Source organism: Syngnathoides biaculeatus, chromosome 2 (genome assembly GCF_019802595.1).
Source record: "Syngnathoides biaculeatus isolate LvHL_M chromosome 2, ASM1980259v1, whole genome shotgun sequence".
Lineage (NCBI taxonomy): Eukaryota > Metazoa > Chordata > Actinopteri > Syngnathiformes > Syngnathidae > Syngnathoides > Syngnathoides biaculeatus.
Window position 1 is genome coordinate 454722 of NC_084641.1, and position 15866 is coordinate 470587.

The window sequence follows — 15866 nt, forward strand, 5'->3', positions numbered from 1 at the left end:
ACAGTCTGAAATATTAAATGTATTTGGGTTTTTAATGAAGGAGAAGTGAATTAGGGAAGAAATATGAGAGTTATTAAACCAAAAGTGAGGGGAAGGGACAGAAAAAGTGGAGAGGTGTGTGTATGTGGGGGGTGTTTTAAATATTAAACCTATTTCAAGTTTAATGAAGTGCAAATACTATCGGGAGGGACTTAACTGGAATACAGAGAGGAAGGGGGTGAAAAGGGGATCTGATTCATTATTTTAAGTGTTCACCTCTAGACTGCAGCGGCTCAGGGAGACAATCCACAAGGCACGAAAGAGGGTAGGAGCAAAAGTTGAAGCGTAGGTTCAAACATGAGGTGAGCGGAAAGGCCGACGCCGGTCTGCAGGCCTCAGTTGAGTTCTTACAGCCTCGCGGCTCCAGAAGGTGAGGAGGGTCTGAGACGCCAACAAGCAAAGCCATGCAGCACAAACGCAGCCAACAGGAATAAGACGCTTCAATGCTTTCTTTTTTTTTTTCTCTCTCTTAGGGCATGTGTGAGAGAGTGAATGAGTGTTGACGAGGGGGAAAGTCAGATAAAAATGTTGTATTTTTTTCTTTTTTTTTTAAGATTTTAGATGTAATCCAACAGCTGGAGGGAAATGGCAAGAACAACCCATGTGTCTGAACCCTTCGTGTGTTTGCGTTTCATTCCGGCCTTCTACCAAGTTGCCAAAATCCCCTCAAGCTCCCTTGAAAGGTCATTGAATCGTTTCAATATAAGTAATAGCTACACAAAATAATTACAGTATAGCACTGTTAGGACATGGACAACAGATAAAGTGGACGTGTCCTTGAGGCTAAATTGAAATAATAACAATGAGTGCACAGTAAATGTTTTCAGCATTACGAAGGGTTGTTACAAAAAGACAAAAAAGAATATTTAAAAAAACAAATTACAAACACTGAGCAAGTTTTTGGCAAGATAGAACAATAGTTTGAAATAAAAGGTTAAGAATAAGAAATTGGAATGTATAACAGAACACTTAGCCCCGCTCCACACAAAGAAAAGTGCAGCCCAACCCGACTGAAATGTCGCCCAGTGTTTGACGTTCGGCAACTAGTTTTCATGATTGACTGATCATTGATCAATTGTTTTGCTGCAGTTTGAAATTCGAATCGTCAGTGATTGAAACAGTGCAGGTTTAATGGTCTATAAAAAATTAACTATATTTAAACTTTCATATCTACCTCCCTCATCTGCGTTGTCTCTTTGTATTGTGATAAAAGAGCGGCTAAAAATAAGTACTTTTTTTCTCACAAAATATATATATTACCAAAGGTGCTACTGACATGAACATTTCACCAGATGTTGGGAACAACTCAAATAATCCATAGATGCATACAAAGAAAGTCACACAAATAAAATCAGGAATTAAGTTGTGTGTAATAATGTGAAATTACAGAGGGACAAATTATTGAACACGACAAACAGTATTTCTTTAATACTTTGTACAAAAGCCTTTATTTGCAATGATAGCTTCAAGATGCCTCCTGTATGGAGAAACAAGTTGCATGCATTATTCTGGTGGGATTTTGTCTCATTCCGCCACACAAGCAATTTTCAGAGCTTGAAGATTCCGTGGGCTTCCTTTACAGACCTTGAGTTTCAGTTCTTCCCATACATTTCCAAGTTGATTCAAGTCAATTGATTGACTGGGCAGTTTCTTTTTTTTGGTTTTTGAAACCAATGGAGAGTTTCCTGGATCATTATCTTGCTGAAATGTCTGTCCTTGTTCCATTTTCATCAACCTCTTAGATGGCAGCAGTTTTTTTCCATCAAGAATGTCTCAATACATTTGCCCATTTATCCTTCCTTCAATAATGTGAAGTTTCCTAGTACCATATGCCAAAAAGCAGCCCCAAACCATCATGTACCAACCTCCGAAATTTACTTTGTTGTTTTAGCGTCATGTGAAGTTCTCGTTTCTCCTCCAAACATGGCGTGCATTATGGCATTTAATTCTGCACTCATCCGATCAGACTATATTCTCCCAGTATTTAACTGGTTTGTTCAAATAAATGTTTGACAAACTCTAAACAAGCGTTGAAATGCTTTTTCCTTCAGCAATGGGGTCTTGCATGATGAGTGTGTACGCAGGCCGTGGCGTTGGAGTGCATTACTCGCTCTTTTCCTTGTGACAACAGTCCCTGCTAATCCCAGGTTTTACTGAAGTTCTCTACAGGTGGTCCTCGGCGCTTGTGATTTTTTTTTTTTTGCACTCTTCTGTCAGAAATCTTGCGATGAGCACCTGATCGAGGTAAATAAATGGTGGTATGATTGGCTTTTCTCTAAAGTGTTATGGCGCCAAGGCCACAAGTAGTTTGCGATGATCTGGAGACAGCTCTTTGCTTTTACCCAACATAAGATGTCTCTCACCTTGGTAATGAGACCATTTTGTGGGAGTGAACCAGCTGACCAGCTGGATTAATTATTGATAGATTTTAGCTGTTGTCTTGGTTTTCTATAACTTTTTAAACCTCGTTTTCTTCACGTGCTCAATACTTTTTCCCCTGTGTCATTTCACATTATTCCACACAACATAATTTCTGATTGTATTTGTTGTATGTGTGGATTGCTTGCAGTGTTCCCAAAATTTGATCAAAAGTTTTTGTCACTAGCACCTTTGGAAATGTATTTAGTGGGAACAATGGTGACGTTAAATTCATATTTCAGCTGCTGTGTAACTGTGCTGGCCACATTACGCCATATCTTCCTTTGTACCAGGGGTCGGTTAACCTTTTCGACTGAGAGAGCCATAAATGCCAAATATTTTAAAACGTAATTTCAAAGAGCCATGCAATATTTTAAAAACTAAATACAGATGTGTTTGCGCATTTATGTAGAACCAACACTTTTAGAGTGTAATTCTCTGAATTCTTTTAAATAACATTGTTATGACGTTGCTAACCAATGATGACAAAAGTATTTCTTACCATTAATTCGACACCTAGTGCTGCACAGTTTTGTTGATGGCTTGGTTGTCTGTCAAATCGTCATATCGTCACATTAAGCTTCATGCAGGTGTTGAGACTTCCATCCGTTAATCGTGAACGTAATTCAATTTGAGATCCCATCATGCTGGTACGATGGTGATCGGTTCTTGCGGACAAAGGCATGCCTTTTATTCGTTTGATTATTTTGTCTTTATGCGAAGTTGGCAAAATGTTTATGGGCAACATTGTGGACGAATGCTTTGGCATCCTCTCCATCTGTGAACATCAACACACAGCAGAACCCTCCACAAAGGCTGTCCATTCTTGTTGAAAACTTCGGTACTCCTCATATTTTTATTCTTTGAGCGGCCTTTGTCAAAAGCTTTTCCATAATTAGTTGTTCCGACCGGATCGCCGTTCGACCCTTCTTCGCCTGGGAGAGTCTATAGCCAACTACGGCAACCCCACTGAGACAAACTGTCTCTGTCTCATTTTCGTTGCCTGCGTGACAGAATTACATGTACAATATGTCGTTATGAGGGCTCTGCGAGCCATATGCAACCATCAGGTTTGGCTCGCGAGCCATAGGTTCCCGACCCTTGCTTTATAATCACGCCATTTTGTTTGTGGTCAATAAAAAATGAATGGAGTACCGTGTATGTCGGGCCTCAGTGTATGTGGTGCCTGAAATGTAATAACCGGGGGTTATAGTTTTTCCATTGCAGCTAGTTGATGATGTGTTTGATAGTCAATCGCCGATTGTACGTCAGGGAGACTATTTTTGTCACAATTCTCCCGTTTGGTCAATTTTGGCCATATTAGTCAGTGTGCAGCAGGTTTTCACCTGAGCACTTAAAGAGCACACCCCTCCACCTAAGCTCGAATATTTGTATTAACATATATATTTTTTAACATTTTAATGAATATACAGTACATGATAGAATCAATAGTTGATCAATTAAAAAAAATCATTCTGAAAAAGTAACATCACCTGGTTTAAGGGCAAGAAAATTGGTTGATGGACCGATGGTCAAAATAAATATTTTGTTCAGTTATGTATAAAGATAGTCCATAAACTACTGTTTACGGTTTGACCCAAAAACATACCCAGAAAAAGTAAAAATCCACACATTTTATAAGTAAAAAAAAAAAGGGCGGGGGGGGACAAAAAGTCACTAAATTGGTGTCAATTTTCTGTCAATGAACTCCCTGAGTGACATTTTTTTAAGCATGAAATGAAAAAGATGATATTTAGCATCAGTGGCATCCATATTATTATTTTTTAAAATAACTTGACAGTCTTTGATCTGTGGATGCTTTTGATTCCAGGTCAGATAGAAACTGTGTACCAACCTAAAAATAATTTCAGGTAATTATTTAAAGGTATAAGACATCAGCTGGCAGAGCTGGAGGCTATTTAAAACTCATCTTTTGAAATTGTCAGCTCCAATAAAACAGTGGGCAGAAACAAAATAGATGCAGATTAGTAGAGCCAGTCTAAAAAAAGTTCTGAGTTCTTGTCCTTTCTCACGTACACGCAGCTCACATATTTGTGTCAGCACACAAGGTGAACATCAGACAAACGCAGATCACGAGCCACAGACGTGAAGTTGAGCCCATCGTGGCCCAACAAATATTGTCAAGCTAACACAACAGAAGTTTGCAAGGAAAGAAGATCTTAAGAAATCAAAATCCTCATTCGTGCAACTGTTTACGCCAAGATGGACACGCCACATTTTCAAATGACACACCCGACACAGCTTTAACACCACCATACATTATCCGTGTGGGAGCGAATAATCCACTCAAATATTCCCGTTTTGTCACAATGTTAGCATTCCATACAACTGCAACAATGATGGTGATAGATGCAGTTTACAGTCTTCTGCTTACTTGGACAGTGACAAGCTAAACTTACTCCATTACTTGACTTTTTACAGAAACTGTATCTGCCAGAGTAGTTTTAATGCAACATACGTTTTTGTCAAACAATGAAATAACATTGCCGATATATTGGAATTGATTTGGATATTTTATGTATGGACACTAGTTTAGGTCTCTATTTAGTGCAATTTACTTCTAGTACAGCTTCTCTTCCATGCTATTTACAGCACATGACATATTTATATTTCCTGCACCGACAACAATTGCTGCTTAAATGATGCAAATTTCTGCATTGTAGGAATAATAAAGATCTTGTATTACAAAAATTGATGAATAATAAATGCCTTTTAAAGTGTCCTGTGTGGACACATATTATTTTACATTTCTATCACTACACATATGCTCGTATTAATTGTCCTGCTATTTTGTTGTTTAAAGTTGGTTCTAGGCAGACCCGTGTGACAAGTGTATCGTGTCACCAAGTCTCTGCTCTCGCTGTTTTGCAACTGCTTGCAGTGATAGCTTAGCAACTAGCATGACTATCAGATGTGTATTTTTCTATTCACTCCTTTTCCTTGCTTTGCAATACTGTTGTAAAAAGCATGCTAAGAAGTGTAGCTCAATTGCTACCGTGCTGTGCGATGATGAGCGACATAATGCGTTAACACTGATCGGGGCATGAAAATATCATGCGCCAAGCAGCTGTTTAATGTGGAAGCAGGATCCCCACACCCCTGCCTCAATATCCTAAATAATCAGTTCACAGCCATAATGAGTAAACGTTCAATGACTTCATCTGTACTTGTATAACTTCATTTTGCATGTGCATGACAATTTCTCACATAATATATTCACAGTATAGACTGTCTTGCTAGGGTCCACTGTACATTCCTGGTGATTCAGTTTTGTATGTAGTAGCTTTAAATAGAGCTGAACAAGACTTTCTAATTCCCTGGACATCCATATGCCCTTTCATCTGATTCGGATCTCCAACTGCAGGTGACAAAATCCTTTACTTACAGAGACTTAAGACTTAAGTGGACCTAAGCCTGAAGAGATCTTGTGTATTTTTGACCCGCACTTGATATAAACTAATAACTTTTGTTCTGGTTAGGATGTTTTTTTGTTGTGGGGTTTTTTTTTTTTTTCTGTATGAAGGAATTTTCTGGTTTCACATGACAGAACAGAAGAATGCTCCAATTGCTATAACATCACACCACCACCCCCAGCAAAGGTTCTCTGGGCTCCAGAGTCAATAATGACCTCACGAAACCTGTTCAGGAAAGAAATCCCGCTAAGACCTCCGTAAGCACACAGAAACCACCCTCCTGGACAATGACAGTAATATCCCAGCTATCATACAAAAATGCCCTTGACTCTGTCTAAAGCAGATAATTAACTGGATGAGCCAACATTTTCTTCAACTAAACTTCATCAAAACCGAGATGATTGTTTAGGGCTATAAAGAAAAGAGGATTACTGTTGAGAAATACCTGGACTCACTATCTTTAAAAACCAAAGGCCAAGTCCGAAACCTTGGTGTTTTAATAAATTCCGACCTGACTTTTGACCCAGGAGGAGCTCATCCATGCTTTTATCTCAAGTAGAGTTGACAATTGTAACGGTCTTCTGAATGGACCTCCCAAAAAGAGCATTCAAATAGTTGCAACTCGTTCAGAATGCTGCAGCTCAGGTTCTGAGCAGAACAAAGAAGTCAGAGCATATAAATCCAATTCTAATGTCCTTATAGTGGCTTCCAGTCAGCTTTAGAATAGATTTTAAAGTTATGTTACTGGTCTATAAATCACTAAATAGTTTAGCCCCTGAATGGATGAAAGAAATGCTGATGGAATACAAACCCAGTAGGGCACTGAGATCTCAAGTCAAGTAGTTGGTGTCGAGTCCAAAGCAAACTTGGTGAAGCAGCATTTCGCTATTATGCTGCACAAAAATGGAGTAAATTGCCGACAGAGGTAACGTCAGCCACAAGTGTGAATGTTTTCAAATCCAGGTTAATTCTTTTTTTTCCTCATGTGTTTTAGAGTATTTCAATTTTCGATATTTTTTGCACTGTACGCTGTTTTAATTGTACTTTTTCCCCATTTTAAATGTTTTATTTCTTTGTACTTTAAATCATGTAAAGCGCATTGAATTATCTTCTGTATGAAATGCTCTACACAAATAAATTTGCTTTGCTATACTAACCCACTAGTAAAGATATTTGAATTCCAAATGATACTTTGTACGTAGATATGTGGTGGTAGCTTTTTTTGTGAGCATGTATCGCAAGAAGACAGTTATTTCAAACCAACATTTACACTTGTAAAAACGTGACATGATTTTAAACTCTCACAGCACGTTACTGGTATTTGAACGTGATCTGTGTGGTCTGAGTTTCGACGTAGCAAACTTCCTCAGTCAATGTGGTACAACAAACCCGATTTGTTCTCACAAGACTTGAAGCATAAAAATAACGAACCCCAACTAACAATAATTGATGGTTAACTGACAAGGTTTGCCTCAAGACAAGATGGAATATTAAAGGTATGACAATGAGGTTAGATGGGTCCTAAGCAGACAAAATTCTACCTCTACTTTTCTTTTCTCTTGATTTACCCCATACATGTACTGTAGCACCTTCCTCAACATGGCTACCTTTTTCCTTCAGCTCGCCCTTTCCAGTGGTCCTTCCCTAAATCCCGCAGAGAGGGGGAGGAGCTTAGGCTAGTGAGGACGCACTGGTAATCCGTGCAGTGACCCAGGTCAATTCAATTATCCTGTTTTCTTTAGCTGTGCGACGTGTGTGCCCATTTCACAGCCAACTCCCTTAATGCGCCCAGGATTAGCTTCTCTTACTTTTAATGATCTAAGTATCGACGCCTTGGGCCCACAGCGCACTTAAACCCCCGCCGCCCCCTCCACACGCACGTATACACACAGCCAGGTGTGTGATGAATTTGTTTTTCATGTAAAGTAATTCATTAACAATTGTGAGCTGAGAGAGGATTCCTCGAATGAAAAAGTGTATTTTAACATGAAATTTGTTTCTTGATGTGGGTGACTGTGTGTGTGTGTGTGTGTGTGTGGTGTGTGTGTGTGTGTGTGTGTGTGTGTGTGTGTGTGTGTGTGTGTGTTACATAAACAAGAGCAAGAAGAGGATTGTATCATCTACAGTATCTGCATTTAACCCAGCGTCACCTCACACCTCCGAGATTTGAGATAATCATCTTAGTTCTAACACGTTAGTGTGGAAGCAAGCTAATCTCAACCGCGTAGAAGGAAAAGAGGTCATTCTCGGCTAGTAAACTTTCTGTACAAAACGTGCATACTTTTACCATTGCTTGCTGGGAGCAAAGCGCCAATGTTGTTTTTTTTGAAGCTGAAGTGTTAATGTTTTTTTTCCCAAGAAATTCAATAAAAGTTGCAAAGTTCACGCTGAAATTAATGAATAATGTCTTTTTCTATGTGCCAACATACTCTTGTTAATGAGTATGCAAATTACTAATAGATAATCTGCTTTATTTAAGTGCTGTTAAACCTTTTAATTGTGATGAAACGGGTTTTCAGTCTTTCGAAGGATCAAGCATTGGCGTCGAGTCCACTAGTTTAACTCATCATACCCTAAAAAGTGCTTCTTTGAGGTGTGGGATTTTCCCCCAAATAGACATAGTTCAAAATCCATGTAAAACATGTTAAATAGAGTTAAGTGGAGAACCCTTCTGGCCTCCTGACCTGAGGGCATCCTAACCCACAACAAAATGCAAAATTGTTGCTTTCGTGAGACATAAATGCAGTTGAAAAAGTCATACCTGGGATGTCCTGTCCATTGTAGTTCCAGCCAGCCACAGCTAGCATGGACGGTAGGGGAGAGCCAGGCCTACTGTCCCTTTCCCGCTCTCTGTCCCAGTTCCTTTCAGCCTGTTGGGTTATATGTCTGACCGTGTCCTTGTTTTTCCTGTTCTTCCTCCGCCCCGATCCTGATAAGGGTTGCCAGGATCCATCCGTACCTGCAGTTGGGCCTCCTGCCACCTGATCCCTTTGGCTCTGGGCTGCACCCCTGGGGGCGTCCCGGGGATTTGAGGAAGAGGCAGGAGACACTTGTTCCTCTTTGACGCTGACAGGCCTGTAGTCGTGCGACCAAGGAGGCTGGGAGTCGTGACAAGCTTCCTCCTGGCTCTCGTGGCTCTTGGGTTCTTGGTCCTCCTTGCCATATGTGCTACCTCCCTCGTGGCAGCTGGCGATGGCCGAATCCCCGGAGGAGTTGGCGGGGCTGGTGCGGCGGGCCAGCCAGGGGGAGGTGCTGCGACCGGACATGATGGATGCGAGGGCTTCTGAGGCCATGCCTACGATCCCACCTCCTCCCATGCCCACTCCGGCGACTCCCCCCGTTCCAGTTAGACCAACTCCTCCTCCGCCGCCACCACCTATGCCGGCGGTGACCACTGCCCCCATTTCAAAGTCGGCCAATTCATCAGCCATCTCGGAGCGGATGCTGATGTCCAGGGCGGCCTTGATGAAGCTGTGGCAGGCTTGGACGATGTCTGTCATCTGCAAGTAGCTGGCTGCCGACATGACCTCAATGACGTTCTTACTTGTTAGGGCGAGATGAGCAGAGTACATGAAGTCGAGGATGGCTTTAAAGCCTGTCGCGGTCACGATGTCCAAGTGGGTGACAGTAGTCTGATGGTGAGGGTCTGAACCTTTTTTAACCTGAGACGTCAAGAGAAGCAGCATTTATTTAGCTAGTCGAGACATCACAGAGCGATGACAAGAGTTTAGTCCCTCACCTGGCAGTAAAGAGTCTTGAAGTAGCGGGAGGAACCCAGGAGGACGTTCTTGTGGGCCTTAAAGATCTTTCCGTCCACAATGACACAGGCGTCACAGAGGATGCCGTGTTGTCTCTGCTCGTTGAGCTCTCGGAGGAGCTGACGGTAGTGAGAGGAAATCTCCATGTCCTCCTTCCTGTTGTTCATCTGGGTAGCTGAACAAACGGCGCTCTTCCACGATTCTAAGAGAGAAGGCAGAAGAACTGCATTTGAATGAAACTCCACAATGCGTAAATCACGATTAATCTAACGGAGATAACAGGAGCTAAAAGGAGAGATTGTGGATATTTGAGAGGCTGTTAGCTACATTCATACATCGTGCATTGCGGCAATGTTCACACTTAGATTTTTTCTACATTATCGGGGAGCTGTAGAGCCTTGGCCTCACAGTTCTGAGGACTAGGGTTCAAATCCTGGCCCCGTCTGTGTGGAGTTTGCATGTTCTCCCCGTGCCTGCGTGGGTTATCTCCGGACACTCTGGTTTCCTCCCACATCCCAAAAACATGCATTAATTGGAGATTCTAAATTGCCCCTAGGTGGGATTATGAGTGCGACTGTTGTCTGTCTCCATATGCCCTGCGATTGGCTGGCAACCAGTTGAGGGTGTACCCTGCCTCCTGCCCGATGACAGCTGAGATAGGCTCCAGCACTCCCGTGACCCTGGTGAGGATAAGCGGCTCAGAAAAAGAATGGATATATTATTGGTACAGCTTGGCACCAGCCAGGTGTACGTCACTTTGCACCCGGATATGTCATTTTAGGTTTGAAATCTGATGAGATACAACATGGCATTTTTGATTGGCCATTCCATCTGTAACGTGGCGATGCTGTTCACCTGTCACCGCTGCATTTAAATAATTTATTCAAGATGCTCCAGTTTGAAGATATGAGATGTGCCTTTGTGTTACATCAGGTAACTATGAATCAATGCAAACACAAGTCAATGTTCTGCAATTCAACTTCTAAAGCAGTCATTCACAAATGCTGTCATATAATTGAAATGTCGTTCTTGATTAACTGATTCTCCAATTTTTATATGAATAGTGCTTAAGAGGCATGTAGGTGTTGCTGCCAGTGTGCAGGCCTGCGACACTTCCGCTGAGGTTTAATATTCAAATGCTTCAGTGGATTACATACAAGTCAAGGACTTTTGCACCGTTCAAAAGAAATACATAAGAGAACCCTGTACATTACATCCAGTACAATTCAAGTAATTTGACTCTTTTAACTTGGGCATTACATGTATTGGCAGTGGTGGCTTGGTGCTGCATATGCTGTAGCCTTTCATGCAGATGAATCAGGTTTGTTTCCTGGTCAGTGCCCCAACAGGGGGCCCTGAGGCCAGACAAAAATAAATAAATAAATAAATAAGTAGCATGAACAAATCAGACACAGTCGCAACATCTCTGGAATTGAATAAACTATAAACAATTTTGCCTGGGTTTAGATTCTAATGTAAGAAGATGGAGAATAAAGTGTACTGAGAAAACGAAAGGCTCATCGGGCTAAGGATATTTCAATAATGAATGTGACATAAAGACAATGACATCAATAGATGCCACATCGCAAACGCTGTACTTTGATGTCTAAAAACAGCCCAGCAATAAATACACAGAAATCTCTTGTTTAAACTGTCTGACAGGTTGACTTGAACATGTGTGTCGGAGAGAAAATGTGTGTGTGTGGGCTCATTAGACGTGACAGCTACTTTGCAATACATTTTCTAAAGAGTTGAGAAGGTGTTAAAAAAAATCATTCAGGGTAGACCATAAGTGTGAGGTTTAGCATTAAATCAATAAGCATGGCCTCACTTCCACCGCAAGACAAAACTGTCTTGAACTTTAACCTCACAGCTTCTGGTCTTCCACAGCTAACTCTGAGTGATGGACGCCGGCAGCTCCAAAGAACTGCTTTATTGGAGACAATTTGAAGAGTGACATGCTAATGTTTGAATAACATCACACAGAGCAGAATTTGTGGATTTTATTCAGAATTTGGCATGTATTTTCCAGTTTTGGGGTGTTTTTTGTCTGCACACAAAAGACATTTCAAGCTTGAACACAAAGAGATGCAGGTGATAACAAAAGATTGGAGGACGAGGACATTCACAAAGGGAGGTGTGCACGTGGTGGGAGAAACAAGGCGCAGCAAGCCCAAATATACACACACACACACACACAACACACACACACACACACACACACACGTACGCACTGCATTAGCCAGAGCATTAGCAGCTGCCTTTCCCACTCTCGTCTGGACGAGGACTAAATCGCGGGGACGCCGGTTGTTACCAAATGCAGTGGTGATTTGTTTTGGGAACGCCACAGCTGTCAGGTCTCATGGGCCGCTCGGAGAGATGACAGCTCGCTTGGCCAAGGTGACAGCAACGTTTGCTGCGGGGCCGGCACACTTCAGGTCATGTTTAGCAAAGCTCTGCTCAACCTGATGGCTTGTAGGATCACATAAATCCACAATGTCTCCCACGTCCACTCGGACAAGCTCATCTCCTGTGAGCAGCGCTGGACCAGTTTCAATTTTCTGCTAATTCTTAACCTTTTTTTTTTTTTATTAAGGATAAGTGTTTGAACCAGCGAAGAGTGAGAAATGCTAGGATGTGTGTTTTGTAAGGAGACTTGATATAGTCCTTTTGTATGTTTTTTCTCTGGCTGACGCATTGCTCAGAAAAATCTATTGCTGTTCTCACCTTGAGATATTCTTTCCTTTCTGTGTTGGCATGATAGAAATATCGAGTCTTCTCCAATCACCTTTGCAGAAAAATTGAGTCGCTTAAAAGACCCAGCCTCCTTTCTCTTGCTTTCTCAGGGTCACCTGCATTCAATATTGTCAAGCCAGGCAGTTTGTATAAGATAAAAAAAAGAAACGCTATACAGCTACACACAACACTTCAAAGGTTCTTCATTCACCAAAACACGCTGCTAATTAACTTTTTTTCTGTCGCTAGAGAAATACAGGGTCAATCTCCAACGCAGAACTCTTAAGGAGGACAAAAAAGTCACAATCAGGACCAACCAGTCGAACGTGGATCACTCGAGTTTCCCATTCTTCATCCGTCCATTTCTAACGTCAAGATCAATGCGAATAATGAATGCGAGATCGCCATCATACTGACGAGCAACATGCTCACACTACAGCAGCACAGAACTGCTTACAAATGACAAGAGGCATCCAGTCTGAATCTAGACACCAAAGATAACTAATAATAAGAAGAAATAGATTGTCAAAATTGAAAGCATTTGTGCTTTTTGGTTTAATGCTTCAATTCGGTCATTTTGCTGCTCCTTCTGGTGGCCCCACCCTGGCCACCGTGGAGTAATATAAATTCGTCATGCAGAAACAAACAGAGATGAATAGTTTCACGACTGTGACACAATAAGATACAATAAAATTTGTTGTCTTTTTGCATGCTACATGCTAGTTATATTTTGAAGAATTGTTCACTATCTCCCACCAATCTGCTTATTGGGAGGTGTGTTGCATTGAGTTTACTGGCACAGTACAATGGTCGAGTCTCAAGTTTGCGCCTGCAAGTTGGTCGCTCTATTCTTTGATTTGCGAAATAAATCTGAAATTTGAAGGGCAATACGATAACAATCTTTGACATTTGATAAGACAAACTATAGAAGAGAAAGAGCCCCATGACTGTTTCCAACTTGCATCACAGATTGGTATGTTGTAGTCCATTATTAAATGTGAAATTTTAAGAACATCAGGCTAAAATTAACAAACTGAAGAAAAAAAAAACGATCATTAGATTGTAAAAGTGGAAATGAAGAATGTAGGGAGGAAAATGTTTGCTTTGTCACATATTGTTCCAAAACACTGCGCATGAAGTTAATCAGCGAGGGGGGACTTTTTAAAGAGTACATTTTGACCTCTAAATTTTCTGCATGCCTAACCGGCTTGTTTCGTTTCAGCATCGATTCCCTCCAGTCACTTTTCCAGAGCAAGCAATCCCAACTCGTTCCACTTTTTTTTTTTCCTTATGCAGATTTACTTGGAGATAGGCCTCTTTACAAATATATTCATCCATTTTCTGAGGTGCTTATCCTCACGAGGGTCAGGGGAGTGGTGGAGGCAATCCCAGCTATTATCAGCCAGCCGAGATATAACCTGAACTTGTTGCCAGCCAATCGCAGGTCATATGGAGACAAACAGCGACACTCACAATCACACCCTGGGGCAATTTAGTCTCTCAAATGAATGCATGTTTTGGGGATGTGGGAGGAAACCGGAGTGCCCGAAGAAAACCCATACAGGCACGGGGAGAACATCCAAATTCCACAGAGGGTGAGGCCGGGAATTGAACCCCAGTCCTGTGAGGCCAACGCTCTAAAGCTGTGCCACCGTGCCGCCCAAATATTTTCATCCTTCCATGAATTTTCTTAAGAAGACACAAGAAGGTTGACATGTAGTTTTGTTTCACTGAAACTGCCACCAGAGCTCCAAGACTCTGTCACCCTTTTGACTTCAAATTGATAGTGACTGTCATCATTCAGCCTTGCCTGTCCAACACACACACACATACACACACGATGGAGAGCCCCCTTGCTCTAAAGTCTCACACACACATGAACACAACGCCGTTGTCCTCCAACACACAAACACACATGAGAGCTAAAACACACACACTTAACCGAACCTTTGTGGCGTCATGGCTGCTTTGCGGCGGTCACATCACACCAAAGTCACTTTAGGCCCCGACCAGGCGACTAAAGTGATGCGACGTGTGATGGAGTGAGAGGACGGGGCTCCTTCCTCCTTGTGTTTCTCTCTATTCAATCTGTCGCTCCAAGCCTGTCCTCGGCTTCCAGTACAAACGACCTTCTGGACCAAACACGGAGCCAATTTTTGTTTACGTGAGGTTTCCCTTGGATGGGTTCCGCTTAAAGAGAGTGGCTGAAAACATTTAACAAAAAGTCCCATTCAAAAACTCAGCCAGCACTCCACAATGTAGCGCCCGGGGTGAGATTTTATATGACACAACAACGGCATCAACAATTTACAGTACATACAAATGCGTACTTTAACACTGATTATGTAAAGTTGAAGATGCTTCAGACAATTTGAGGAGTATCACGACAAACAACCAGGTGGAAAAAATGTGTACGCAGTAAAAGTGTTAAAAGGAAATTGCCTTCTAATTGGTGATAAAAGTAGGGGAAAAGTGAGCTATTCAGATATACAAACCATAAATATTAAAAAGGTATAATGGGCCAACGTCGACACCGACTGGTGTACATTTGTGTACAAATGATTGACGACAATTAAGATGCTGCATAGCTACAAAAATATACACATAAAACAGGCTATCTCCCAATTAACATGCCATGTTGAGGTCAATTTATCAACTTAATACAACACTGCATGAAATTATGCTGCGTCATTCCATTCTTATATCTCATTTGGTATCGTATTATTCGGAATTATCATTTGTAATTATAATGAAGTGCGCATTGCTTTATGTTTTAATCTATGTTAGCATTCGACACTTTTGGTATGTCACTGTATTGTTTGACGAAAGAGTCGGCTCTGCCCGAATAAAAATAAAAGAAAAACAGGAGTGCTACGAGCAACAATGTTCTGCAGGTCATGTCATGTATGTTAAAGCATCTGTCCAAGCAATTTAATACATTTTTACAATACAAGTATATTCAGGAAGTGGGGACACATTATCCTTTAGTGGCCGTTATGCTGCTCAGAAAATTGCCACCCTCATCTAATCATGCTGCATACAAATTGCACTTCTCTGCTCAGCAAATGTCACAGTTCTGCACGTTACTTGATAAAAGGGCTTCAGCGGGGTGAACAAGTGAGCGGAAAGTGAGTTTCAGCCCTTGTGAGGGGTTGCAGTCAGTCTGTGTTCACGGCTCCATACGGCTGAGGTGAATGATATTATTGAAAAATATATATTTTTGGAATTCCTTCAAGAAATGAGGGTTGAATGAGTGCATGTAATATTTTGATCAATTCATCCATCAGTCACTCCTGAATACATATTATTCATCTTACAGAGACATCTTGGACAGTTTTACGCTTCCAGCTTGTGCAAAGGTCCAAAGAACAAACAAACACCCTTGGATCAGTTTGGTGTTAGGGTATATTTGTACCTCTTCTATTTTTTCAAGCGTTTTTTTTTTTGTTGTTGTTGTTTTTTTTTTTCATACCAATAGTGG

At 41.4% G+C, this 15866-nt stretch overlaps 1 protein-coding gene across 2 annotated transcripts in view; it reads right to left on the reverse strand.

Annotated features, from left to right (window-relative positions):
* zbtb46 (zinc finger and BTB domain containing 46) overlaps nt 1–15866 on the reverse strand; it is a 79596-nt gene that overhangs the window by 41646 nt on the left and 22084 nt on the right. For both annotated transcript variants that reach the window (XM_061811445.1, XM_061811437.1), the window contains exons 2-3: nt 9631–9851; nt 8653–9553 (exon numbers count right to left, since the gene is read on the reverse strand). In XM_061811445.1, coding sequence (XP_061667429.1) covers nt 8653–9553; nt 9631–9816 — 1087 coding nt within the window. In that variant the 5' untranslated portion in view covers nt 9817–9851. The remainder of the gene's footprint in view (nt 1–8652; nt 9554–9630; nt 9852–15866) is intronic.